Source organism: Homalodisca vitripennis, unplaced genomic scaffold (assembly GCF_021130785.1).
Source record: "Homalodisca vitripennis isolate AUS2020 unplaced genomic scaffold, UT_GWSS_2.1 ScUCBcl_4238;HRSCAF=10300, whole genome shotgun sequence".
NCBI lineage: Eukaryota > Metazoa > Arthropoda > Insecta > Hemiptera > Cicadellidae > Homalodisca > Homalodisca vitripennis.
In genome coordinates, this window is record NW_025780403.1 from 48,220 (window position 1) to 75,836 (window position 27,617).

The window sequence follows — 27,617 nt, forward strand, 5'->3', positions numbered from 1 at the left end:
ACGACTCTCTGCGTTACTGCAAATTCTTTGCAGAAGCTTGAAATTAATTTATTTGTCACAGTGAATTCATGCATCCAATTTTTTCGGAAATCAATTTAAAAACAAACAGCTCAAAATCAAACACAATTGATTTTTGTCTGAGACAGCGTGAAGGTAGTGCACGACCTGCTGTCCTGGTAGATGACAAACTCTTAGAGGAATCTGACTCCATCAAATTCCTAGGGATATACCTAGATCGAGGTCTGACCTGGGACAATCATGTTGAAAGTGTTTGTTCCAGAGTAACTTCAGGTTTGTATGCTTTGCGGAATCTGGCAAAACACTGTTCTCACGACATTCTGAGAATGGCTTATTTTGCCCTTGTTTATCCGCACCTTGCATATGGAGTAAGACTCTGGGGTAGCTGTGCAAACAACAAACTGTGTACGAATCATTTCAAAATTAAAGAGAAGAGAGTCGTGCAGGGATGCCTTCAGGGAGCTTGGTTTACTGACCTTGCCCTGCCTCTACATCTTCGAGGTGGCTGTGTTCTGTAAATCAAAGAGCACATTGGCTCAGGGAAGGAACATTCACCAGTATGAGACAAGAGGCAGGGACAACTATCGCAGTCAACCACATCGAACGGTGGCGTCTCATAATTTGCCATCGCAGGCTGGTGTTAGGTTGATTAATAGGCTCTCTGAGGATCTTAAAACATTGGCAGTACCAAAACATTTGAATCTCGTCTTCAATGCCTATTGGTTTCAGGTGCTTTTGACACGGTATGTGAGTTCATGGAAAGCCGCCCGTAAATAGACAATTAAAATGGAAACACGTTTTAACAGGATCCGATTAGCCATTGCATGTTTGTCTGGATGAGGAACTTTTTGTATGTATAATTGTGTATGAATGAGTAGATAGGCTAATACATTGGCTAATACAGACTGCTTCTATACAATATTGTATGCGCTGTTAAAAGGCAATAAAGACTGATTTGATTTGATTTGAAAAAGCACTTTATTCAATGTTCGACAGTATGCCCTGTACAGAAACCCGGCAAATCTTGGTCCGAGAATGGTGGGGGATTTCCCCTCATTCGAGTATTTAGTTCGTTATACTCACGCTAGGCGAGCTACTGTACAATCAAATGAACTTTACAGGCAAGTAGCACTTCTTGGTCCAGGATGTTACACGCTCTATACAGAGCCTCGTAACTTGCGGGTCCGGACCAACACGTTCAAGGCCCGGACCAGCATGAGGCGCGATGACCAACAAGGTACGCACGATTTACGCTCCTGGACCAGCAAGTGCTGAGGTTCCAAACATATATATATATATATATATATATATATATATATATTAATTTTGTAATATTTTATTGTATTCATACTGTAAATTGAGATTTTTTGTGTGTGAAAATTACGTTTACTAATACACATTTCCCACAAAATCTTTCACAAAAATTTAAAAATTAGCCAATTTATAATATACACACAGGACACACTAACATAACCTTTTTCTTTAGCAATTTGTTCAAATTTTCAAAAATTAGTTGGTCATACTAATAAAGTTGAATTACTCAATACAATATTATTTGTACACAATAAAAGAAACACAGTTAAATATTTAAAACCAAACAGGTTTTCCAACACAACACTTTAAGAAATCAAAGATATAAAATATGTTACGTTTGTTTGCTAAAAAAATTAGGATTAGGGATAGTGAATTCATGTCTGATACTCAACAAGTCAAATTAATTTCACAAGAAGACACAATTTTAGAGACAAGTACACAATGAATTACACATATAACTTTTTACACAATATTTATTGCTTTACAATTAATTATAAAAAATAATCTAAATTTGTGTCATATTGAGTATTAACAGTTTAAAACTATCAATGTTACTTACAGAGTTTAAAGTGATACAGAACATATTTTACAATTATACAGGACTGATGTGTGTTGCAGCAAGAGGGCCGGAATGAATGAGACTCAATACTCTGAAAAAATAAAACAAAATCAAAACATTGTGTTAAATAACATAATCATTCAAAAAGATGATTTTGGTAGAATGGATCGAACAGGAGAAATGTCACAGCTATTCGAGTCATTTGTTACTGTAACAAATTGAATGAATTCAAAGTGTTGTAACAAATCAATAATGAATTTCATAATTTAATCAGCAAAAATTTTAAGATTAAATACAGGAAACAGGTCAGAAAAATTTAGCGTTGTAGTAAAAACGTTTTGTGATATAAACAGAGTGTAAAAAAAACTTCTGCACGGGCTTGAAAATTCCCGAACGATTACAGGTAAAGCAATAAAACCTCATTCATCACTACTGCACTTTTAACTCTACTTTTTGAAGTAACTACCATTTTTTATCATGTCAGGGAGATTTTTATTTATTTATTTATTTTTTAAAATTTTATTTATAAACAGTTGTTTTACATAGTCTTGGCCTCACCAAGTTCAACAAAACTTGTCGGTGAGGACCACTTGAAAAAGTATATAGAACACATTGATACAAATATTCAACTTTTAACTTTCTTTTAATTTACTAAACTATAAACTCAAATTCGGCGGTTTAGGGCAGGCACTAGCTTAGATATCTTGGTATGTGTGGTAAATTTGATCGAAACAGTACATTTAAAAAAAATAATACTTAATAGTAATAGTTAAAATCAACCGCATATTTGAGTCCCTAAAAATCCTAATTATTCTTCCCTCAGCAATGACGAATGGCAACCCTGTCATCAGGAAATCTGACAACGCCGGCTACCGGAATTCCCAAATCTCCTTATCTCTAAACAAATAAGCAAATAAAACCTGCCCTCAGTCAAATTCCAATATGTTTCTAGAGTGGACAGTGCGGTACTCAATCCGCTACTCGCTTTAACATGACTGAGGAGGTACGGGAACTCCGGCGCGCGGTACTGTGTGTGTGCTCCCCTTGTAGTGTTCACGGTGTTGGTGTTTGTGTGCGTTAGTTATAGTGTGTGTCAATGCTAGTGTGTTTAAATTGTCCAATTAGGTTAATTATGTGTGTGCGCAACACTGTGCTGTGGTGCTCCCTGTGAGGTTTATAGCCATTCATCGCCACTAACAACGGAGAGAGAAACAGAAACCATAAATAACATTCTTAAAAAACTAATAAAAATATGAAAAATAACATGTAATTAATTTATTTTTAAAGCTAGAGTATCAACGGTACAACAAAATCTAACACCAAGCATAAAATACAGATAAACCACTAATTAACGATTCACAATAAATATTTAACATATAAATAACAATGTCAGAATAATTTATTTACTTCCAAAACTGTGCTCTCAAAGCTTTAAATATCAGTGATTAACACTATGATATAATTCAAATAGCCAACAATATAATCTATAAATAGATAACGAGTAACAATAAATTATCAGAGAAAATAACAATGTTAACCACTAATTAACGATTTACAATAAATATTTAACATATACAGAAAGTAACAATGTCAGAATAACTTATTTACTTCTAAAACTGTGGCCTCAAAGCTTTAAATAACAGTGATTAACATTATGATATAATTCAAATAGCCAACAATATAATTTATAAATAGATAACGAGTAACAATAAATTATCAGCGAAAATAACAATGTTACAATTATTAATATAATAATCCATTTAACTGCAGGCCCACAATACGCAGTGTTCAGTGTTTGTGTCACTTGTCACGTCATTCAGTGCACCAGAGTGATGTCCACTGTGTATATATGCATATGGTATATATCCAATGTGTGTCAGTGAACCAGTATTTCACAGTGATCCAAAGCAAGTTGTCGGTGTTTCATCACTATTACGCCATTGCGGTTTTCTTTCTCAGGTAAATCTCAGTTTAATTACATTTCTAAGTTCAATAGCCATAGTTCAATACATTTTTTGTAAGTCTTTAAGTGTGGTATATTCTCAATTCCATCCGGCAATGCATTAAATAACTTTGGGACTATATAATTCGGCAATCTCCGCCCGTACACAGTGTTGGGAATAGGTGTGACATATTTAATAACATTCCTTGTGTTAAATTTCCTTCTATACTTTTTTTAAAATTCCATATTGCCATAATATTTTGTCATGATATTTAACGTGTACAAACCCTTTGGCGTTAGTTGTCCTGCATAACTGTACATATATTCTCTTATACCTAGGTTTTGATCAAAGCCGTTACCAAACAGTGCCCTTAAACATTTTTTTTGAAGACCAGCTATTATATTTAAATGGCTTACTGCTGCTGTTCCCCACACAGATACACCATATCTTATATGTGACTCAATCAATGCTTTGTATACTGCTAGTTTGGCATTCTCACTAAGTTTATTTCTAAGTTTATGCATCATGGCAGTGCCGGGACACAGCTTTCTGTGCAATCTACTCACATGATCACTCCACGTTAATTTATTATCTACAATCAGACCTAGATATGATGTACTCTGAACCATGGCTATATTCTCACATTCACACAAGCTCTGCTCATGCAGGCACTTACAGCTATGATATTTAATACTTATATCAATATTAATTTTCATGTTCTTAGGACATATATGCATGATGCTAGTCTTTTCTTTGTTAATAATAAGTCCTTTGTCATGACTCCACTTAGTGAACTTCTTAAATTCCTCCTGTAAAATATCTTGTACTCTCTGTAAGTTTTTATGCTGTGTCACCAATACCACATCATCAGCGTATGCAAAAATCTCACACATTGTAATTTTATTCAATATTTCGTTTAGATAAATATTAAACAGAGCTGGTCCGATCTGGATTCCCTGAGGCACCCCATATTTTGTATTCTTCTCTTTACTCAGCATGCCTACTGCTTTAACGACAAAGCTTCTGTCCTTAAGATAGCTTGTGAACCATCTGAGGTAGGGTTAAAAAAAAAACATTTTCTAACAATTTTAAAATAATGTACATCTTGAGCTATGCTTACGTTAAATTTTCTCCAACTCCTTGTAGACCATCCTCCATTGGATGTGAAGAGTCACTAACTACCTTAATAACTTTCTTAAGTCCAGTATTCATTTACTAAGTGTAACTTCCACAACTTGAGCCAAGACAAGAATATTAAACCATCTAGAACAGGACTTACATTGTAAATGTTTCTAACTTTAAACCAACATAATTTTTTAGAGTGAACCCTTTGAGATCGGATTTGCGGTATTGTACTCTACTAATAAAGACCTTTAATTTGATGTACTACTCGACCTACGCTATCATTTAAGATTTCCTTCTGACTCCTTGTGGGCCTTCCCTCTGACATGACAAAACAATGGTAGTTACTTAAAAAGGTAGATTTATAGATGAGTAATGATGTACCAAGTTTTATTGCTTTACCTCTATTTGTACGGGAATTATAAAGCCCGTGCGGGACTTTTTTTACACCTTGTATATAAACATCAATATATTGGGGAAAAAACTATATCTTTAAAATAACACATTTTACAAAGTCTATGATGAACTTACTACAAGGGTGTAAAATGAGTTACTGTTTAGCATTACTCTTATAGGACAACAAAACACTCGCTTACCTACAAAGTGAAAGTAGGTACTTAAATAATGAATTTGTAATGAAATTACTTCAGTTTCACTGAGTAATTCAAGTTTTACTTCATAAAAACTGTATTATATTTCAACGCTTTTAATTTTGGTTGCAGAAGTGTGGAAGATGTATCCTTCTAAAGATATAATAAATGCATATGGATAAGCTTTAGTATTTTATAAAATTTGTACTTTTTGAATAAAGGTTAACATTTTTTGGAATGCTATGTTCAAATGAGGCATTGTAAAATGATTGTAAATCTATTAGTTTAGATTTTTTTTAATAAACAAAATAATTAAAAACAACGTTCCTTTAAAACCTGTGCTGAGAAGATTAGCAATTTTCAACATAATTTAACAATTTTTAAATGAAAATAAACAAGAAAACAAGAGAAATACAGTTACGTAAGCACTTCTTGTATATTATGTATAATAGTTTTTATATATATTACATATTTTGTAATCACTAAAAATGCTCACCATTTTATAAAGAGACATGTAATTTGGGGCTAATACTCAAAGTTTTAATGTAATTATAGTTTTTATCAGATCTATTTTCATGTTTCTGTGTAATGTCTTATTTAATCATTAATATTATTTTTAGAATTTATTGTTATTTATAGCTCTTGTTGGTTATTAGATTAACAACTTTTAACGCGTTATTTTCTTATACGAGGTGTGTTCAAAAAGTATTGCGAATTTTGAATTTTCACGGGTTACGTATATTCGAATTTCGATTTTTTTTTTGTGGCGTTATGTTGGTACATATGTCTCTCACTTATGTTGACAATTTCGGCCATTTTGAATGTTCAGTTGATTGTTGACAGCTGCTTTGCTTGCACGTGTTTTGGTTCGTCTTAGATTTTTACCTATTCCAAAAAATGGAACAAAGAACCTGTATCAAATTTTGTGTGAAAAACTCAATTAAGTGCGCGGATGCATTCCGAATGTTGACTGTGGCATACAGAGAAGCTACTTTGGACAAAAGCAACGTTTATCAGTGGTACAAAATGTTTTCAGAAGGGTGAGAAGATGTGAACGACGAAGAGCGTGCCAGACGCCCGAGCACTTCAACAGACAAAAAAAATTGATGAAGTGAAGAAAATGGTATTGGCCAATCGTGGAATCACCGTTAGAGAAATTGCCAAGGACCTAGGCATATCGATTGGCTCGTGCCATTCGATTTTAATCGATAATTTGGGCATGAGACGGGTCGCCGCAAAATTCATAACAAAATTGTTCAGTTTCGATCAAAAGTAGCATCACATGAACATTGCTAAGGAGATGTTCGAATCTGTCCGCGACGACCCGAATTTGCTCCAGAGGGTCATAACTGGAGACGAATCGTGGGTTTATGGTTATGACGTGGAAACAAAAGCTCAATCATCTCAATGGAAGCTGCCGCACGAACCATGACCGAAAAAAGCACGCCAAGTTCGGTTGAATGTGAAAGTTTTGCTTAGTTTTCTTCGATTGCAGGGGCGTGGTGCATCATGAGTTCTTGCCACAAGGTAGAACGGTGAATAAGAAATATTACCTGCAAGTTACACGCAATTTGCGCGAAGCAATCCGCCAGAAACGCCCGAATTTGTGGAAAAACAAAAATTGGCTTTTGCACCACGATAACGCCCCTGCTCACACATCGCTGCTTGTACGCGACTTCTTGGCCGAAAACAACACACTAATGATACCGCAGCCACCGTATTCCCCAGATCTGGCCCCCTGCGACTTTTTCTTGTTCCTGAAACTGAAAAGGCCCATGAGAGGACGACGCTACGCCACGATTGACGAGATAGAGACAGCATCGAAGGAGGAGCTGAACAAGATACAAAAAAATGATTTTTTGAAGTGCTTCGAAGATTGGAAATAACGTTGGCACAAGTGTATAATATCCCAGGGGATTACTTTGAAGGGGACAAAATAGATATTCACGAATAAATAAATAATTTTTGAAAATACACAAAATTCGTGATACTTTTTGAACACACCTCGTATAGTATATGGCCTAGAATTATTTTTATATTGATGTTGTCTCTTACATCGTAATGCTTAATGACAAAAAATACAGTTCTTTTGATCAAGAAAAAGTCTCATAGGTGCACTGCAATTCTAGATTTTTAAAAACTTGTTCTAAGCACTCTTGTAACAATAAATAATCAATGAACTCACCATTTCCGAACCACAGCACTGGAGATCAAAACCGCAGCACAGACTGTCCCAGATAAAATCAACCCACTCCTGAAAGAAAATTCGAGGGAAAATTAAAATAATGCTGTTAAGAGCCAACTATAGTAAAATGACACTAACTTTCCCCCCTAAGAACAACATTAAACCTTATGCAGTTTTACAACCTTTATTTTTTAGTAGTGTAGTGTTATAAGAGGTATCTCATTTTAGAGATATAATTAGTATGCTGCCAATTGCTTTTTATTTTTTTTTTGTAAAGTGTGCAGTCTACTTTTTGAATAACATTGAGGTACAACAAAGTATAACATTTTGTTTATAAAACTTCATTAAAATAAAAAAAAGTTAAAAAGTGTTTGGATGTGTATTAAATTATCTTTAAAATGAGACATCCTAATAATATTATAAATGTGAAAATGTCTTTGTTTGTTTGTTTTGCTATTCAACCAATTGTACTGAAATTTTACATGGTCATTTCTAGGGTCACTAGGATGAACATAGGACTATTCTTATTTTGTAAATCCTTTACACCCCACTGGTCTTTAAAGGAGCACAAATTTCCATCTTGGTCTCTAAAGTTGTGTAATGTGAATTCAAAGAGTTTAATGTATTCAACTGTTATACTTAATTTATTTTATTATGACAGCACAACCATATGATTAATTATTTTAAGTAATGATTTCGATTTGTTAACTTTTATAGTGAGTGTAAACATAACAAATGTAATAACACTTCAACATCGTGACAATAAGACAAACAAATTTATTCTGGGTCATGAAGCAAGAGACACTAAAAATGCAATTTTATGACAGAAAATCATCTAGGTTCCATCCCATTCATTTCTCACTGATGAGGTGTATGATACTGATTAGGTATATAAATACTTAATTCTTGGACTGGACATAGGAAACAGTATGATATATTTCGAACATGTATTGGGAAGCAATAACTCTACTGTTTATTTATTATCTTTACATATGCATGACAACTAACATAATGTAAGTAATGAAATGGATTTGTAACGGGTGACACAGAATAACGGGAATTTTTGTAACGCGTCGTGGCAGCCGTGAGCAGGTGGCAGCACTGCGGGACAGTGACAGTGACCAAGCCGCCATTACAGTAGCCATGGACCAGTGGAACAGGCAACAGTGTGCGTTAGCTATAAAAATATTTTATAAAAACGGTGATAGTTTGAAAGCTGCCCAGACTGAGTTCCGACGTTTTTACAACTTAGGACGTCATGATTCTGTTCCGTCAAAACATGCCATTAGAAGTTGGATTAATAATTTTGAAGAGAGTGGATCAGCTTTAAAGAAGAAACCAACGGGACGACCAAGAAGTGCTCGTACTGCACAGAACCACAGAACATTGATGTTGTACGCCGATCTGTATTGAGGAGTCCACGCCGTTCGATTCGTAAGCAAGCAGCTGCAGTTAAAATGTCCCGTGAGAGTGTTCACAGAATTCTTCATTTCGAATTAAAATTTCACCCCTACAAGCTGCAGATAGCGCAACAGTTGAAGGAAAATGATTACCAGTCGTGATTGCAATTCTGCCAAAAATTTTTAACACACATAAACAATGAAATGAATTTCTAAGCAAGTTGTGGATGTCAGATGAGGCCCACTTTCATCTCACAAGTTATGTTAACAAGCTGAACTACCGATACTGGACAGACAGAAATTCTAATGAACTTCATGAGCACCCTTTACACGCTAATAAGGTTACAGTATGGTGTGCTGTTTCATTACATGGGATCATTATACCTTATTTTTTGAGGATGAACGGGGGATTGCAATAACTGTCAATTCTGATCGTTACGTGGAAATGTTACGTTTCGTTACACCTGAATTGAACAATTTTCCAGACGTTCAAGAATCCTGGTTTCAATAGGATGGTGTGACATCACACACTGCACGACAGTCAATGGAAGCTGTGCGAGTATTGTTTGGTAACCGTGTCATCTCAAGATTCAGTAACGTTTCCTGGCCGCCTAGATCGCCAGATTTGACCGTGTGCGATTTCTTTTTGTGGGGCTACCTCAAAACTAAAGTGTTCACAACTCGACCAAGAACTGTAAATGAATTAAAACAGAGAATTCGGGATGAAATTAACAGTATTCCAGTTGAGATGTTGCAGCGGTCAATGAGGAATCTCCACAGCAGATTTCAAGAATGAATTCGTAGACGAGGACGCCACCTAAAGGATGTTGTTTTAAAAAAATTATAAATTCCATCAGTGTTTCATAAATGGCAAGTTTTAATGTTTCATTTAATACAAATAAAACCATTTTCTTCCATCATTCTTATTTTTTAGAATGTTTTAAAAAATTCCCGTTATTCTGTGTCACCCTGTATTATTGATGTAGTTCTTAACCCTTCCCACACGGCAAACGGATATATCCGTTACGCCTAATTTTGACTAAAACACGGTAAACGAATAAATCCTTCAAAGTATATTTTGTGTTATTTAATAAATTTTAGTTGCCATGGAATCCGCTAGAGTTCAAGGGAGTGTTGAATACTTGTTCCGAAAAGCAGATGTTACAGTTTGAACCTCATTGGCGCGTCGCAGTGGTGGGAGGGCGTGGCTTTGTCCCTCGTGGCGTGATTTAGCCTCAGTCTGCGGCGAACCATTACGCGGTAAACGAATATATCCCGGGACGGCATATTTTAGTGTTTAACGCTGTTTTGCCATATTTCCTTGTTCGTGTTCCTGTTGTATTTAGCATTATATTATCTTTTTATTTTGTTATTACTTTATTTGTTGTGTCGTTATAGGCCTATACTGTTCTATGCAATGGCAAATCTTGACAATTTTTTGTAAAATTTGAAAATTTATTAAAAAATATAGGGGTCTGATTATTTTGTGATACTGTATTATTTTTTATTCCTAATAGCTACCACTAACTAAAAATAAAATTAGAGTTGGTAAAATGTAAAAAAAAATGTTAAAGTTAATTACCCGTTATGAGTCAAAATTGAAAGATAAATTCCGCGTGGGAAGGGTTAATTTTCAATAACAATTTCTACATCCATACAATTTATAAAACTATACTGTTTTAAATCCAACCTCATTACAAAATTATGTAGGTCTGTTTATACTGTTTCTCGGTGTAAAATAGCGAACTACAATTTTACGTCTGAAATATAATTAATTTGAACTAGATGTACAAAACCTGAAATAAGAATTACTCACATTTATACGTAACTCTTAATCATGAACACCATAAAATGGATACCTGATGTATGATAAATGACTAATTCCACTTTTAAAATATCATAGCACCCTATCATATTTCATCAGAAGTGTTTTCACTAAGAAAACTATGAACTTTGAAATTGGAGTTGCTTTACATTGATCTAAAATAGTTAAAGTGTTACTGAAATCGTGGGAGCTGTTCAAACAAATACACGCAATGTTGCATAGAAATTGCGGGCAAAGACGTGGGGATGTGCTAGTCTTCCATAATTCTATGACTAAAACTATACGTGTAAAACTGAATAAGATTTAACATTGCTCTTATATGGAAAAATTCATGGTTATTTACTACAGCCACTTCTTAAATCGTTAAATAAACAAGTACAATATGAAAGAAAAACAGAATTAATAGTCATTGCCAATTATTGTGGGTTGGAACAGTCCCAACCACACAGTACTAAACTATGAGGAAATTTTCCTGTATATTTAAATTCTAAAAATTCTAAAACAAAAATATGTGTACCATCAAACATACTTCAAACACAGCATTGTAGCCAAAATGTAAAAAAATCCCTAAGGCCGTGACAGCCCCAGTACACTGACTTTCTGGATATGCCTTGTACATTAAAATATTGCACAGAAGTTGAACTAGTTTAATTTGAAAAAGTAATTTTTTTTAAAGCGTAAATCCTTGACTTATGACTGTGCCACATCTTTAGAAACAGATCCTGTCTATTTTACATACAAAAGACAAAAATACATGACCGAGTTCCACTGAAGTTTACAACTATACCTTGTATAATATTTATATAACTATTCCATTACAATATAAAAATATTATTTTCACTCTAAGGTAAGCTGACAAATAATTACTGTAAGATCTATGATGCCCCACCTTGTCTTTGAATGACTGGAGCAATACAAATCCCCATGAATTTTAATTGGCATGGCATTAGCCTTAGTGTCTCTTGATACACTTGGTTCTGTGTCACTCTGGAGTTCCTCTAGTAAAGTCACTCATTTTGGGCTAAGCACATTGTGTCCGCTTGCCTTCCCTCTTTAAATTATTGACCGAATTTTGTATTTTTACAAAGTGTGTGATTTCACCCACTCAAACTGTATTTCACAAGGTGATGATGACTTTAAAAATACAGGGTAGCCTGTATAATACAACTGCCGTTGTGCAGCCGATCAGGTACACACCGGACTTTTGTAAAGTGAGTTGTGCGCCCGAAGGGGTACACAGTGCTATGAATTTCTCATTATTGTGTTTTTATTGTTTTCTTATCTTGTACCCTGTTGGGCACATGATTGCTTAATTTGAAGGTAAATTAATTTTTTTAGGTACCCCTTGGGGTGTACGGAGAAAAATTGAAAAAAATGTAATACAATAATAATTTTTTTGCAAATTTGTGAAACCGACATACCTTTCTCATTATACTGAGACATTTGACGTAAAAAAACTGATTACGGTTTTTTTTCCATTATTATTGAAAAATTTGACGGCCAATAAAAAAGTTCAGAAAAACGCTGATGTTGTGAACGTGTTAAATGTTGTGTTGTGGATTTTTCTATTTTACCAATCCCTCCTCTCTACAATGCCAGGTGAATTTAAGTTGTACTGGCATGTGACTGTACTGTAAAAACTATAAACTATTCTCAAGTGCCCAGACAGTGTGTTGATCCTCTGACAATCCGTTTGTGAGGAGGTAAACCTTACTCTTGTGCTCTACTGAGTGGCAGATCAAGACTATTTAGACTATTAGATCAAGTATTATTTAACCTCTACCATTTGTATACCTTCTCATCTACTACCAAAAAATGTATTAATTTGTTTAAACACTATTCATTTTGACACAAATTTCCATTATTATTGAAAAATTTGACGGCCAATAAAAAAGTTCAGAAAAACGCTGACGTTGTGAACGTGTTAAATGTTGTGTTGTGGATTTTTCTATTTTACCAATCCCTCCTCTCTACAATGCCAGGTGAATTTAAGTTGTACTGGCATGTGACTGTACTGTAAAAACTGTAAACTATTCTCAAGTGCCCAGACAGTGTGTTGATCCTCTGACAATCCGTTTGTGAGGAGGTAAACCTTACTCTTGTGCTCTACTGAGTGGCAGATCAAGACTATTTAGACTATTAGATCAAGTATTATTTAACCTCTACCATTTGTATACCTTCTCATCTTCTACCAAAAAATGTATTAATTTGTTTAAACACTATTCATTTTGGCATCCAAGCCTGATTTAAGTCTAGCTTTTCAATTTGGTTTACTTAAAACAAAAAAATTTTGTTTTAATAAGAAAGGAGAAGCATTCCCCTTTTAAGCATTATTTTTCCCATCTTCATGGCAATGCGAGGATCTTATCAAACAGAATAAAGGGGAATGTCGATATAGTACAAAGTCGATGGTACTGATAAAAAGTGCTATGGTCATAGACAAGATTTAAACCTGCGCAATCTCTAACGCATATTTAACGTCCAATGTCTTAGACTGCTGAAATCTAGCCTTTCAGCCACAAGAAAGTAAATTCCCTGCTAATGAATCCTTTCTTGAATATTAGAATTTCACATTTTAGACTCTACCTTATAGAAAAAAAACATTACAATTTTACTTAGGTCAAGACTGAAAGCTTTTATATTGAAGAAACCAAATCTCTGTTATGTGCATTTAGCAGTTTTAAAATAGTAAAATATTTAACATTATTCATTTAATTACATTTCATATGATTGTAGACTTAATGACTAGTAAAATTCTTGGATCTTAAATCATTTTGCTATATTCCCTTCAGATCTTACTGAAAGTGACTTATATATAGACTCTACCATCAACTAAACACCCAACCAATATTTATTTGTAAATTGTCAACTTACCAGCTGATTGTACTTAAGAGGGAGCTGTGTCTCAGGTAGGAGTAAGGTACGACTCTATACTCTTTGTCTGCCACATACGCCTTCACAATGTCTCTTGCACTGAAACAAACACATTTCAATCAGCAATGTTATATACAATGACCCTACTTGAACAGGAATTTTGGATTTGGTATAAATTCTACAAGCAAAATAGTAAGTATCAGTCTACCTTTAAGCTGATAAAATATTTGAAAATGTACGCAAAGCAATCACAGTTATATATTGATATACATGTTAAAATGGGTTCAACATACAAAACAACTATAAGATTAGGCCAAAACTCCGAGTAAAATTTGTTAGATTCTTTACAACATGAGATAGTGTATGCATTATAAATAAATTATAAGTTCTAAATTGCTTTCGAATTACTACTGTTCACAAACTTCAATTGGAAGTTTACACAATTAGTAGTACATGCAAAATTTATTTAGACAGTACTAAAAGGTTAATTCCCACAATGAACATCAAAATGGACACAAAGAGATCCATTTATCTCAACAACAATTACTCTCATTAAGAGCAGGCTCTACTGGTGGCCATCTTGATTTTAGTAGCCACTTAAAAACAATGTTAAACCTCATGCACTTTTATGACTTCATTTTTAGTTGTAGATTAATGTGAGATATATCATTTTAAAGATATGCATCCATCATACTTTAATATGCATCCAAACGCTTTTTTACATTTTTCATGACTGCTTAGATCATACACAATTGTGTAACAAGTTGAGAAAAATTGGGATTAGTGGGAAAACTGCAGATTGGTTCAAGAGCTATTTAACTGGAAGAAGTCAGATGGTTGAACTTAAATACACTGAAAAGGGATCTACACAAACAGTAAGATCAAAGTCATTGCCTGTAGTGAGGGGAGTTCCACAGGGCCCTGTGCTGGGCCCCATCCTTTTCATCCTGTTTACAAATGATCTCCCTCGCTATTTGGAAGACTACAGCAGGACTCTAATGTATGCGGATGACACCGTACTCCTCCTTGGAGAAAAAAACCCCTGAAGCCCTTGAAACCAGCTCGTTTGTTTCCATTAACATGGCAATACAATACTGCCAAAACAACAGCCTAGTAGTTAATGAAGAAAAAACACAATAACTGGTCTTTGGCAGGAGAAATGGTGGGGTAAGCAGGATCCCAGACATCGAAGGCCCAGAAGAAACCAAGTATTTAGGTTTAATAATAGACCAGAAACTGACATGGACCCCCCACATTGACAGCCTGTGTAGTAATAGTGCAATCATTGAAGCGAAAAATACGGTCTTACCTCCGAATTTTTTTACTGTGAACCGATTTGCATGAAATTTTGGAATTAGGCTCATCTTACCCTTAACTTCAAAAGTGAAAATGATCTGAACTCCGCCTATTATTTTTAAGGGGTGTAAACAACCCCTTAATGGAAAAATTAACATTGAGCCATTTTATCGCTAGAACACATGTCTAATAGTAAGTAAGTGGTGAAATTGTAAAGTGTTTTCTAACACAATTACCTCATATTAAAATTATTTTCAACCCCTTGAAAATCGTACAACCCTTGCAAACAACCCCTAAATTGAAAAAATCACAAAAAAAATACTTTGGTATGACATAAAAAGATGTAAGTATAGAGTAAGTAATATTTTATATTCTCTATAATAATTATCAAATGTTTAACCCCCTTTCAACCCTTGAAAACTACCCCCTTGATAAAAATTGTTACAAATTTTGCTTGATAAAATGAAAAGGATTTAAATATTATTCCACACTCTCGAAAATGATGATCGTATTCTTAAGCTTTTCTACACTTAAAACTACCCCTAAATTAAAACTGTAAATATATATGATTACATATTTAAAAATAATTTAATTTAGAGTAAAAAATTGCCATTTATTCAATAAAATATTTACAAATTATATAAAATTCACTCTAATGTGTTATATATACATATAAGAACGTTGGTATGTATTCATGCCTACGTTTCCAAAATATGAGCCATATATATATATATATATATATATATATATATATATATATATATATATATACATTACAATAGTTTTTGGTCTCTATTATACTGCTTACTTTCACATTGCTCCAAATATTCACACTCCGAAATTTTCAGTTACTAAGTAGAAAAAAATATGATAAGTTTTTGGACCATAACTCCTTCAATTTTCATGCTATCACAATTTGTAAAAAAACCATTGTAAAGGTAATTAAGAGAGCTACAATATCCTTTATTGCAATATATAGTAAAAAACCTTTTTCTCAAATGGTGAAGGGTTAAAGGGCTTAAGAGAGGCTGTGATTGCGCTGCCATGGGCTCTTTAAACAATCATACCTCCGTCAATTTTTGTTTGACAGAAAAAACAAAAAACCCTAATTCTTTGTCAGAAAAATACCAAAATTATTTATCCTTACACTTTTATACGTATCTGTTGTCATTGTTGAGATATGAAAAAGGTGGTTTTTTTTATTTGAATTTTTTTTATCGTGACTTTTTTGAAAAATATGTGTCCTGAAGCAGCCAAACTGATACAATCTATCAAACTCTTCATAATAAAGTTAATTCTAGGCGGAATACGATTAATTTCAATTTTGGTGCAAATGGCACTTATGAAACCCATTGATTTAAAAGAAAAAACATTAGATGTTCCTCTTATTTGCAATACAGTTCACTTATTTTACGTGCAAAAGACTTTTAATATTGCTCATTTTAAAGCTTATTTCAAGCACTACAAAACCCGTTTTTTATTAGAATGCATAAAATGCATCTGCTCGCCGCTAGATGGCATTGACCACATCGATTAAATTTCAGACAAAATAAAAAACGGCTTTGATCTTTAATATCTAGCTTAATATTGCACTTAAAATACTTTATAAAAAACCAAATTGTTAATTTTTTTACCTGATATAATTTTTTTTCTTTATAAAATTTTCGATTTAAATTAAAACGTATATTTTTGGAGATATTTGCAAAAAAAAACCGATGAAAAACGTGAAAAAATTGCGAATTTTCAATTGCCAATAACTTGAAAAGTATTGGATTTTTCGAAAAACTTTATAGATGATTTTTTGCTTAAAATTAGGCCTTCTATCGACATCCGAGGTTATTTTGAAAAACAAAATATTCACCCCCCGAGAAGGGGTGGCAACCAACCCCAGGGTGGTTGCGGAGTACAAATCATTTTCACTTTTGAAGTTAAGGGTAAGATGAACCTAATTCCAAAATTGTATGCAATTCGGTTCACAGTAAAAAAATTCGGAGCAATAATGCTTCAATGACTGCACTATAAGCTGAGTAGCAGCATCTACGTGATAAGGAGGATAAAAACCAGAAGTGACACCAGCATAGCCAAGATTGCGTACCACTCACTGTTTGAATCACATCTTCGATATGGCCTTGAAGTATCGGGGAACTCGTCAGTAACCAACATCAGACGTGTGCTTATCCACCAGAAAAAAGCAATAAGAATATTAGCAGATATTGGAAAGAGAGACAGTTGCAGACCAAAATTCCGTGAACTAAAAATCCCAACGATTACAAGTCTGTACATCCTAGCTGTGGCTACTTACACAAGCAGGCTACAGCTCCAACGAGGTATGGATAGGCACGACCACAACACCCGACAGGCTATGAATTACACACTTCCAGTCCATCATCTAACTCTTTTTGAAGATAAGCCTTCCTACATGGGAGCGAAGTTCCTGAACCTGCTACCAGAGACAATAAAAGGCCCCAGCATCAGCAGCACCAGACAACGCTTAACGGCTTGGCTTGTGGAGAGACCATTTTACACAATTGAGGAGTTCATGAACTGGAGAACATCACCGGTATTCCAGTGAGAGCTACACAACCCTCGTAGTCGTAACCATCACCACCGACAGCGCCTTAAAGCTCAACAACTATATACGCTTTTATTTAAATCTCTGTAATGTTTTGACGCCTATTCTCTACTCTATGTTCATGAATAAAGTATTCTGATTCTGATTCAATATTTTTATTGGTTATTCAGAAAAAAAATTTCAATCCATCTTGCACATCATTATTGAAAAACTCAACAAATCTACATTACAAAAACAACTAAAAAGCATTTGGATGAGTATTAATTACATCTTTAAAAAAAGATTATCTCCCATTATGCTATGATGGGTGTAAAAGTGATTCAGATGGTTATAGTGCACATTTGACATATATTGTTCACTTAGTTCATCCTACTTCCACTAGACATTGTTGGAATTTGCCTTACTAATTTTTTAATGCAACTATCGACATTATTTATAAAAACAAAAGAGGATTTTGTCCGCCACAAGGTTTTGACAGAGGTCATGAAATAGCTTGTTTTAGCTTATTTTTACCTGATAAGCTTTTAGAACAAATTGCCATTGATTATAACAGATTTGCCAATGACAAAATAAACATATTAAGACTTCTTCTAAAGAGATCAATGTGGCAGTCCTGGAAAGATATAACACTTCAAGAGTTTAAAGCATTCCTAGGAGTAATCTTATACATGGGCTTACACCCAAAACCAGAACTGGTTGGAGATTATTTTTCAAACAATTGGCTGGATTCCCAACCATTTTTCAAAAATGTATTCAGCAAAGAGAGATTTTTACACATTTGTTGGAACCTACCTTCATGCCCTCAAATGTGTCCAAATGCTTTAGTCGATCTTTTACGTTCTGCCAAGGTAAGAAATATGGTTTTATATTTGGAAAACAAGTTTAGAGAGTATTATCGTTCTGAAAAGAAAATTAGTATCGATGAAAGCACAGTAAGGTTTAAAGGAAACATAATTTTAAAAGTATACAGCAAGAATGAGCCCCAAAAGAGGGGAATTTAAGTGCTCATCCTCACTGATTCTGCAAATTTGCGCTCTTCAACCTTAGTGAAGGACAGCTACAGCTAACATTCTTGTCAATAAGGCTGATTTGCCGATAACGACAAGAGGGGTGCAAACAACATTGTTAGAAAGCCTCAAAAGCACACATGGAAGCATTGAAGGATTTCATGTATTTTGTGTCAGATATTCTAATGTTTAACTTGCCACAGAGTTATTTAAAGAAAAAGTGCATTTAACAGGAACCGTTGCTAGGAACAGAAAGAGTTCACCCGTAGAAGGAAAGGAAATGCTAAAAGGGCTTTCACTGCTTACAGGAAAGATGATACAATTAGTATCTTACAGTTGAAAGACAAAAGGGAAGTTCTTATGATATGTAGTCTCTTTGACTAATCTATGGAAAAGTGAGATAAACAATTAAAAGCGGAGTTGAAGAGGTAATTCAGAATCCTGTTATTGTCTGCAGTTACAACAAATTGATGGGAGGTGTCATTTTATTACTTCATATCCGTTCACAAGGAAGTAGTGAGACAACATTTTCTTTTGGTTGTTGGAAGTGGTGTTGTGAATCCCGTCATTTATACAACAGCAACATGTCACTTGGATGGGAGCAATATGCCAGCTTTAGATCAGAAAAGGTTTGATAAAAAAACTCGTAAAAGAAACAAAAAATCCGAGAAAGAGGAGGAGACCTGCTAGTTTTGATGACAATGGAAAGCTTAATGGAAAACTTTATATGCCTCATGAAAGAAAACAGATGAAAGACTGTGCCGTGTGTAGCAATCGATCAGGTTGGGAAGAAACGGACAAGATTTTATTGTAAGATAAGCAGCAAGGAACCAGCAATACACTCGGCTCAATGTTTCTTGAAATACTACACAATGAAGATGTTCAAGTGAGCTGGAATAAAACTGTAAAATAGTAAATATTTGACATTGGTTTATTTTTTCAACTTGTCTTACGAGATGTGATCAAAAGGTTCCAGAACTTTTTATATACTATGGGAACGCAATGTCTCACAGCAATGCGGTTGGCAGCATTGTATTCCCTGACTCAACAGTAACACAGCTGTGTTTGCAGATCAATCATAACATCACTGAAAGTAACATTAGCACAGTTTGTTTGAGATTAGTTTTATAGAGTTTGGCTGTTTTTTTGTTTAATGAAAATGAATGTGAAAGAAGAGGAAAGTGTTTGTGTAAAGTTTTGTGGGAAACTGAACAAAATGTTTTCTGAAACCTTTTTGGAAAGAAGAGCAACATGTTTGTGTGAAACTGAACAAAACGTTTTCTGAAACCTTTGTGATGTTACAAGAGGCTTTTGATGAAGAATGTCTAAGCCAATCATGCTGCCATCAGTGGTTCAAGAGGTTTAAAGATGGCCGAACTTCCACAGACGATGATGCTCGTTCCAGACGCCCTTCAACGTTAATCAATGATGACAATGTTGCTAAAGTGAACGCTCTCGTACGATCAGACCGTCGACTAACAATCCGTGAAATGGCAGAAGAGTGTAACATTTCATTTGGGTCATGTCAGGAAATTTTACCTGAAAAACTTCAAATGCGTCGTGTTGCAGCAAAGTTTGTGCCAAAACTGTTGACTGAAGACCAAAAACAACACCGAATTCATGTTTCTAAGGAACTCTTCAAAAGGCAAATGACAACGAAAGCTTCTTGGATCATGTCATTACGGGAGACGAGACATGAGTTTTTGGTTACGATGTGGAAACAAAAGCCCAATCATCACAATGGACATCAAAAGGCTCTCCAAGACCCAAGAAAGCACGTCAAATCAAATCAAATGTGAAGGTCATGCCGGTTTTCTTTGACTGTAAAGATGTCGTCTACTATGAATTCCTTCCACAAGGTCAAACAATTAATCGTTTTGTTTATCTTGAAACCCTCAGAAAATTGCATAATGCTGTGAGAAGAAAGAGACCTGAGCTGTGGCAAAGTGGTGATTGGGTCCTTCACCATGACAATGCTCCTGTTCACTCTGCATTAGTTATCCGTGACTTTTGTGTAAAAAACGCAATGACTGTCATTCCTCAGCCCCCCTACTCACCTGACCTGGCTCCAGCAGACTTTTTTCTCTTCCCGAAGCTCAAGAGACCCCTGAAAGGACGAAGATTTCAAAAAGTTGACGAAATTAAAGAAAAAACAACGGAGCTGCTAAACACCTTTACAAAAGAAGAGTTTTCTGGGGCCTTTGATCAGTGGAAACACCGGTGGGAAAAGTGTGTAGCTTCCCAAGGGGAGTACTTTTAAGGAGACAAATTCGAATAACCTGTACAGTATGTTGTATGAACAAATGTATAAAAATTCAGTCCTGGAACTTTTTGATCACGCCTCGTATACTATACCTTTTTATTGTTCGTAAGGTACATATATGTTTCCCCACTATTTGATTTATTTTTAATAATAAAACTCAATGTAAATACAATTATCAACTTTATTCAAATTAATTAGATTAAATATTATGCCATATTTGCTTTTTATACCTTATTATAACATTTTTGTATATACTGTAAGCTACACAATGTAGTTTTACTTCTTAACACTAAAATTAAACAAAAATTTGCATGTTTTGACATTTATATTTTGCATTATGTTATATTGCAATTATAATTCACACGCTGAATACCCAAGAGCACTAAGACTGGGCCTTCTCAACACTAAGCGTTAGCACTTGATATATTAGTAACCTAAGTAAATTAGGGAGTACATCCATTCTCTCTGTAAAATATCGAGTGCTGTATAGTTCTTCATTATGTGGATTAGTTAGGACAGAGTAACATTTACAGAGCACAGGCATCCCTCTGAAAAACAAAATATTATGCACATAGCTTTGCTGACAGCATTCTTTGAAAATAGTCAACAACAATCTACTGGCATTTAACATAGAGTACTAATTGTATTGTCACACGCAATTACAAATTAGTTATTAGTATTAAAGCTGCTTAAGAAAGCAGGTCAACATTAGTTCCATATTATAAATTAACAACTGTTTGAAAAAATTCTTAAAATTTAGGTAACAATGCAATTGTTCTCATTGAATATGTTTTCATGGTTTATTATCAATTGTCTGTAAAAGTACTGAATGGAGGTAAAATTTACCTTTGCCGACTGGAAACAGCAATCAGAGCACTCGAGACAGTATGAGCCTTGACGTCTACGGACCCATAGGACGCCATCAGTGCTGTCACCTGGGCAATAAGCAGAATCACTCATGACAGATGCAAGATTTTAGAGAAATTCCTGATTCCACATAGAACTCCAAGTTCTTTACATGCTAGTTCGGTTGGATTTAATCATTTTATCTGACTCAGGTCTTGCAAACATAGTTTGGGGGGTGGGATGGAGGAGGGAGGTTAATGTGCTTTCATGGGATGAAATTCCCACCAGATCACCGGGCTTCTGATCTACTCACCACATTATGTAAGAACACAAAGTCCTAGATCCTTCTGGGGAATGTAGAAAGGCTGCAAAAAGATCACATGCTCCAAATTTTGTTCAGATCTCATACAGATGTCATCTGAAGCATCTGACGATATCTATGTGATCTGCCATTTAAAAACATTTAGCTCTATACCTGCCATTCAGAGTCTAAGTTACATTAGTTAAGATTCTTGTGTTTCCGCATTTCAACTATTGTGATATGACAGTCAAGCAATCGGACAGGCTTCAGCGACCTCAAAACTATTGTACATTTATTTTCAATCTTGGACCTGCTGAACATGTTTTCCTTATTTCCAACAACTCTCCCCTGAAACTTCAACTTCATGAATACCGTATCTTCACTCTTTTACACTCAATGATTAAGTTCAAGTCTTCAAGTTACCTGTCCCTCAATTTTACCTTCATATCTGTTACCAGATTTGATGACCCTCATTAGTTTTCAACAGGTTGTTCACTGTTCACGCTTGGCCGTTTATGTAACTCATACCCTGACAATATCAGAAATATTGAGAGTCGTGCTCACTTCGGTGCGATAGTCAAGGATTAAATGCGGGTGTGTACGGGTGGTGATTGGTGGAGTTTGTGGGGTTCATGTGGACAGGTGGCGTGAAGGGTTGGATGAGTACGGCTTTTGGCGCTACTGGGCTGAATTAAATCGGGCGCTCTGCCGCGAGGAGACACTTATTCACGTTTTTACTAAGTTAAGAACTTTATTTTAATAAAACTATTATGTATTGTACATCGTTACAAAGATGATTAAATCCTCTATAATAACGTTGTATTTATTAAAAAAAATATCAACCTTATGAGGTAAATTAAAATCAAACAAAAAGTCAAACTCACATGAAAAATCTTGTTTTAATTGACTGCAAAAACGACTAACAAAATGATTTAAGTAAATGAGTGGTTATAAAAAGTCCCAAATAGTTCATAAAATTAGGTAAGATAGCAGCACAAGTCAGAAAGAATTGTACTGCTAAACAACTAGATCACCGTCAATGAAGTAATCAATGAACTGTTTCAAATTATTAATCCTAGATAGCGTCCCTAGTCATAAAACTATGAATAAACAAGGCAACAATGACACTGCCAATAGATATTTCCAGTAATAGTTCCCCAAACAATCGTATGACAGCAGCACAAAGCAGAGGGCGTTGATAAAGCAGTTCGAGGCGATTGGAGGCGTTTGGACTTTAGCGCCAGGCACCCTGCCGAGGCGTTTCGAGGCATTTGCCCGGGAGAGGGTTAACTAACTGAATATATTTAAGTTTCTAATGTAATCTGTTTAGTATTAATATTGATTCAGTACATACAGCTTAGTTTAAAATGTCTTTTTCATTTGTCTTATATCGTGAATGTTACATGAATTGTTTATATTTTTTCCATATTATCATGAGATTGAGCCTAAAACAGCCTAACTCCACCACCTCATAAACAAAGGTATATATCATTTGATTTCTTTTCTATGGCCAACTTCTGGCTGAAGAGTACAAAACAGCATTCCTATTAATTCTGTACTCATGTTGAAATGAAGTATTAGCACGTCAACGTTGTACCGGATGGACGAAACACATGGGGTTGGTTACTGCTGAGGTGATGAATACTCGATTTGCAGAGTTTACTTATATGTTTAATCGTGGCAAATAAACATAAAGGCACTGCTTCTAGATGTTAAAAATAAAAATAACGTATTGCCACGTTGCTGCCAAATAGAAGGATAATGAACTAAATGATATCATGGGGGTGGGCCTACTGGTTCCAATGTTCAATGGAATTTTGCATACGAACTAATAATTATTAAACTTTAAAACTGATTTCTCTTCACATTGATGTCAACTCACAAGGGCGGGAGTCAGCATCTTGGCTCAACAGTGCAGCTGTAGTCGGGAAAAGTGAAGTTTACAACTAAATAACGGTACAAGGTACAGTCGATTCAACTATGATCACAAATTTCAGACCTGTACATTTTTACCGAGAAAGCTTCCGAACAGCATTTACCGAACTTAAAATTCTAACGGTGGTGGCACTGTATATATAAGAAGTTATCCTGCACACAGTCTTTACTCGTCTACAACCAAGACATCAAGATATACACCACCATAACACGAGACATGCCTCCAGCTTTGATCTACAACCTCATCACTTTAGTCTTTTCACCAAAAAATCAACATATGCTGAAGCGAAGTTGTTCAACCTGCTGCCAGAAGAATTGAAGAACACACTTACACAACAACTAAAGAAGCGACTGACTGACTGGCTGATAAAAAGAACCTTTTACTCAATGGATAAGTACACGAAAACAGACAATATTTTAAATAATTAACTATTACTGAAACCACATAACGCATTACTAATCTCAAGATTATGTAAACAAAGAACTTGTCTATTGTCTATAGATATATTTTTATTCATACCTGCATTTTATATTTTATTGAATAAATTCAATTACCAAACAAATTCAATGACTTACAATCAAATTAGGGGCTTCTTCAAAAATCATTTTCATCTTTATCACAATGATGAAAATGACAATATACAACATAAATCCATTTGGTTGGTTGGAAAATTCTACTTCCTTAAAACAGTTGAAGAAAAGTTCCAGTAAAACCACACACACTAATTGAAAAATACATTCTTAAATAATTATTTTTTACATAGTTAACATTCTAATTGTAACTGTACAAATTCATTAATGTTTTCCTTACATAACATTGCCACGTTATACACATCTTATTAACGTCTATCTGTCGGTTTATAAGGATTTGTAGAATTCAAGTGACACAGATAGAACTTGTGGTAATCAATCTTTCATTTTACATGTATACTATTTTTTTATATGTTATGTATTATCCAAATTTTAATTTTCTACATTTTTAGGAGAATCAATGAAGAGGGAGCACAGTAATTTTCTAAATTTTTAAATAACTTTAAGTAATATATTTTTTTATAAATTGGTTTTTTTATTTCCTCAGTTAATTCAATGAACAAGTCAAGACCAACTATTATCACTACTAACATTCATGTGATTTTATTATGAACATTGGTATAGTCATTAAAAAATCCACTGCTGCTTTACTAAGCTTTCGACTGTGTTCTGTCTTTATATAGTTATTAAGCTTTATTTCAATTGCTTTTGTTTTACTGTTTATTTCTACAAATTGTTAAAACATGACATATTATATACTACAACAATTTGAGTGCGAGTTTGGTCTAGTCATGAATGCAGGTTATTTTATAGATATCTCTCATACTTACTTGTATATTTTAGTGGATTTGTAATTAATTTTCATAAAATATATTCATATAAATATATTTCATAGAATATTCATGAATTTATAACTTTTATAAGGTTTGCTGGGATCTCTTGTTTGGTAAACAAAATATTCATAGTTGAACTTTCTATTGCAGCCTACAGTGAATCTTTGTATTTTTATTTAAGTGATAAAATTGGATCCTCCTAGTACAATCTCAAAAATAGAGGCTTGGAGTGATGCAATGAGACAACTCTTTATGAAGAAGGAAATTTTCAACTTAATATCTTTTTATACAGTCTTAATATAAGCACATATTACATCAGTTGTTATATACCCCTACCCAAAGTCTACAACTATTTTAAAAAGTTTACTTTTGCAATAATGATCCTGTAGCATTCTGTTTCACCTACCTTGTCAATGTCGATGGGTTTACGGTCGAGTCGTGAGATGTAGAGAGGTCTCGGACGATTGGATAGAGGCTCCTTCCCTCCTATGTTCTGTAAAACGTTAAAGAGGTTGAAAGAAGTTTATTTCATCACCAGCCAAGTTGTAACTTGGAACCTCTTTATAATATTTAACCTGAAGACAAAGGGCTTAAAGGTGAGTTATGAATTACCATTAATGGCTGAGGAGGAAGACTGCTTGCAAGGGCAAGATTAATCCAGTTGTCACCCAGTCAAGTTGTAACTTGGAACCTCTTTATAACATTTAACCTGAAGACAAAGGGCTTAAAGGTGAGTTATGAATTACCATTAATGGCCGAGGAGGAAGACTGCTTGCAAGGGCAAGATTAATCCAGTTGTCACCCAGCCAAGTTGTAACTTGGAACCTCTTTATAATATTTAACCTGAAGACAAAGGGCTTAAAGGTGAGTTCTGAACCACCATCAATGGCCAAAGGAGCAGACTAATCCAAGGGCAAGATTAATCCAATTGTCTAAGAAACCGCACTTATTATTGGTTGACTCGGCTACCTTAATAAACTCACAATACCAGGTCATTATTACCACACAACAGCAGTGAAATGTTACATTTATTAATGTCTTTTGAACCTATTATTTAATAATATTGAAGGCAATACCATTCATAACTTATTTGATTTACAACAAGCTAAATAAAACTAGGGCTAAATTAGAATTTAACGTTTATGGAAAAACAACTATAAACAATACTCATTCTCTATTAGCCATCTGTAATGATAAAAATATGACTATATACAAAAAATACACTTCTCCCTTCCTAGCTTTTTGGATTTATAATAGGCTAAAACTAGAACTAAATTAAATTTTAAGAATTAATTACAAAACTGCTACATTCATTATAGACTACACCATCTTTAGTAACCAAAATAAGGGTGCGTAGGACAGATACACTGCTTTATAGCCCTCCTACTGAATCCTAACTGTTATGAGCAGAAAGTTACAATACATTAGTTACAATACGGAGAATATAAAACAGATTAACACAGTCATCACTTTATAAATACAATAATTCTTTTGTTGAAAGCAAAAAGTGTAACTACCAAATTGTTAACATAACAAAGCTAGATTTAGTGAGTGACAGTATTGTTAATATTTTAATTAAATACAACCCCATGTTCCTAATTAATTAATATGTCATGATGACCACCATTTTCACTGCTAATTATAAATCATGTAAATATTCTCATAAATCCCAGTACTGAATTAATATGAAACGAGTTTTATACTGCTAGTGGTTAATAATACATCTGTATCTTTTATAAAATATTAACATGAAGTTATCTGCCATTTAAAACGAAGTTTATACTATTAAATTAGAAAAAAACTACGATGATATGTTGAAAATTGATGATAATATTTTTAATAATCCAGATACAGTCAAAGTCAATATCACATCTTCCAACCAAACCCGACTGCACATTCAAAGATTCCAATAAAGTTTCATATGTCCAATTAACAACAAAGAAGAGATAACTATATTATTATGTATAATATATTCTTAATGTACATTTTCTCATGATCAGTGTTTTACTAAATCTGATCAATTTGACTACAAAATTAATAATACAAAACATCTGGTTTTCCGGACGTTATTATTTCACAGGACTTCTTTAACCATTCAGAAATCCAACGTTAGTACCAAAAAGGTAAACAAAAGTTTATTTAACGTTAACATTTCTACATTATAAAAGGTTATCATCTTCTTCAAGACTGATGACTTGTTGAG

At 34.2% G+C, this 27,617-nt stretch overlaps 1 protein-coding gene across 1 annotated transcript in view; it reads right to left on the bottom strand.

Moving 5' to 3' along the window:
* Positions 1-1,787: 1,787 nt before the first annotated feature.
* The window catches only part of LOC124372892 (pre-piRNA 3'-exonuclease trimmer-like), a 46,605-nt gene continuing 20,775 nt past the window's right edge, over positions 1,788-27,617 (bottom strand). The window contains exons 10-14 of the mRNA XM_046831303.1: positions 25,821-25,907; positions 21,815-21,903; positions 13,831-13,929; positions 7,732-7,800; positions 1,788-1,982 (exon numbers count right to left, since the gene is read on the bottom strand). Coding sequence (XP_046687259.1) covers position 1,982; positions 7,732-7,800; positions 13,831-13,929; positions 21,815-21,903; positions 25,821-25,907 — 345 coding nt within the window. The 3' untranslated portion in view covers positions 1,788-1,981. The remainder of the gene's footprint in view (positions 1,983-7,731; positions 7,801-13,830; positions 13,930-21,814; positions 21,904-25,820; positions 25,908-27,617) is intronic.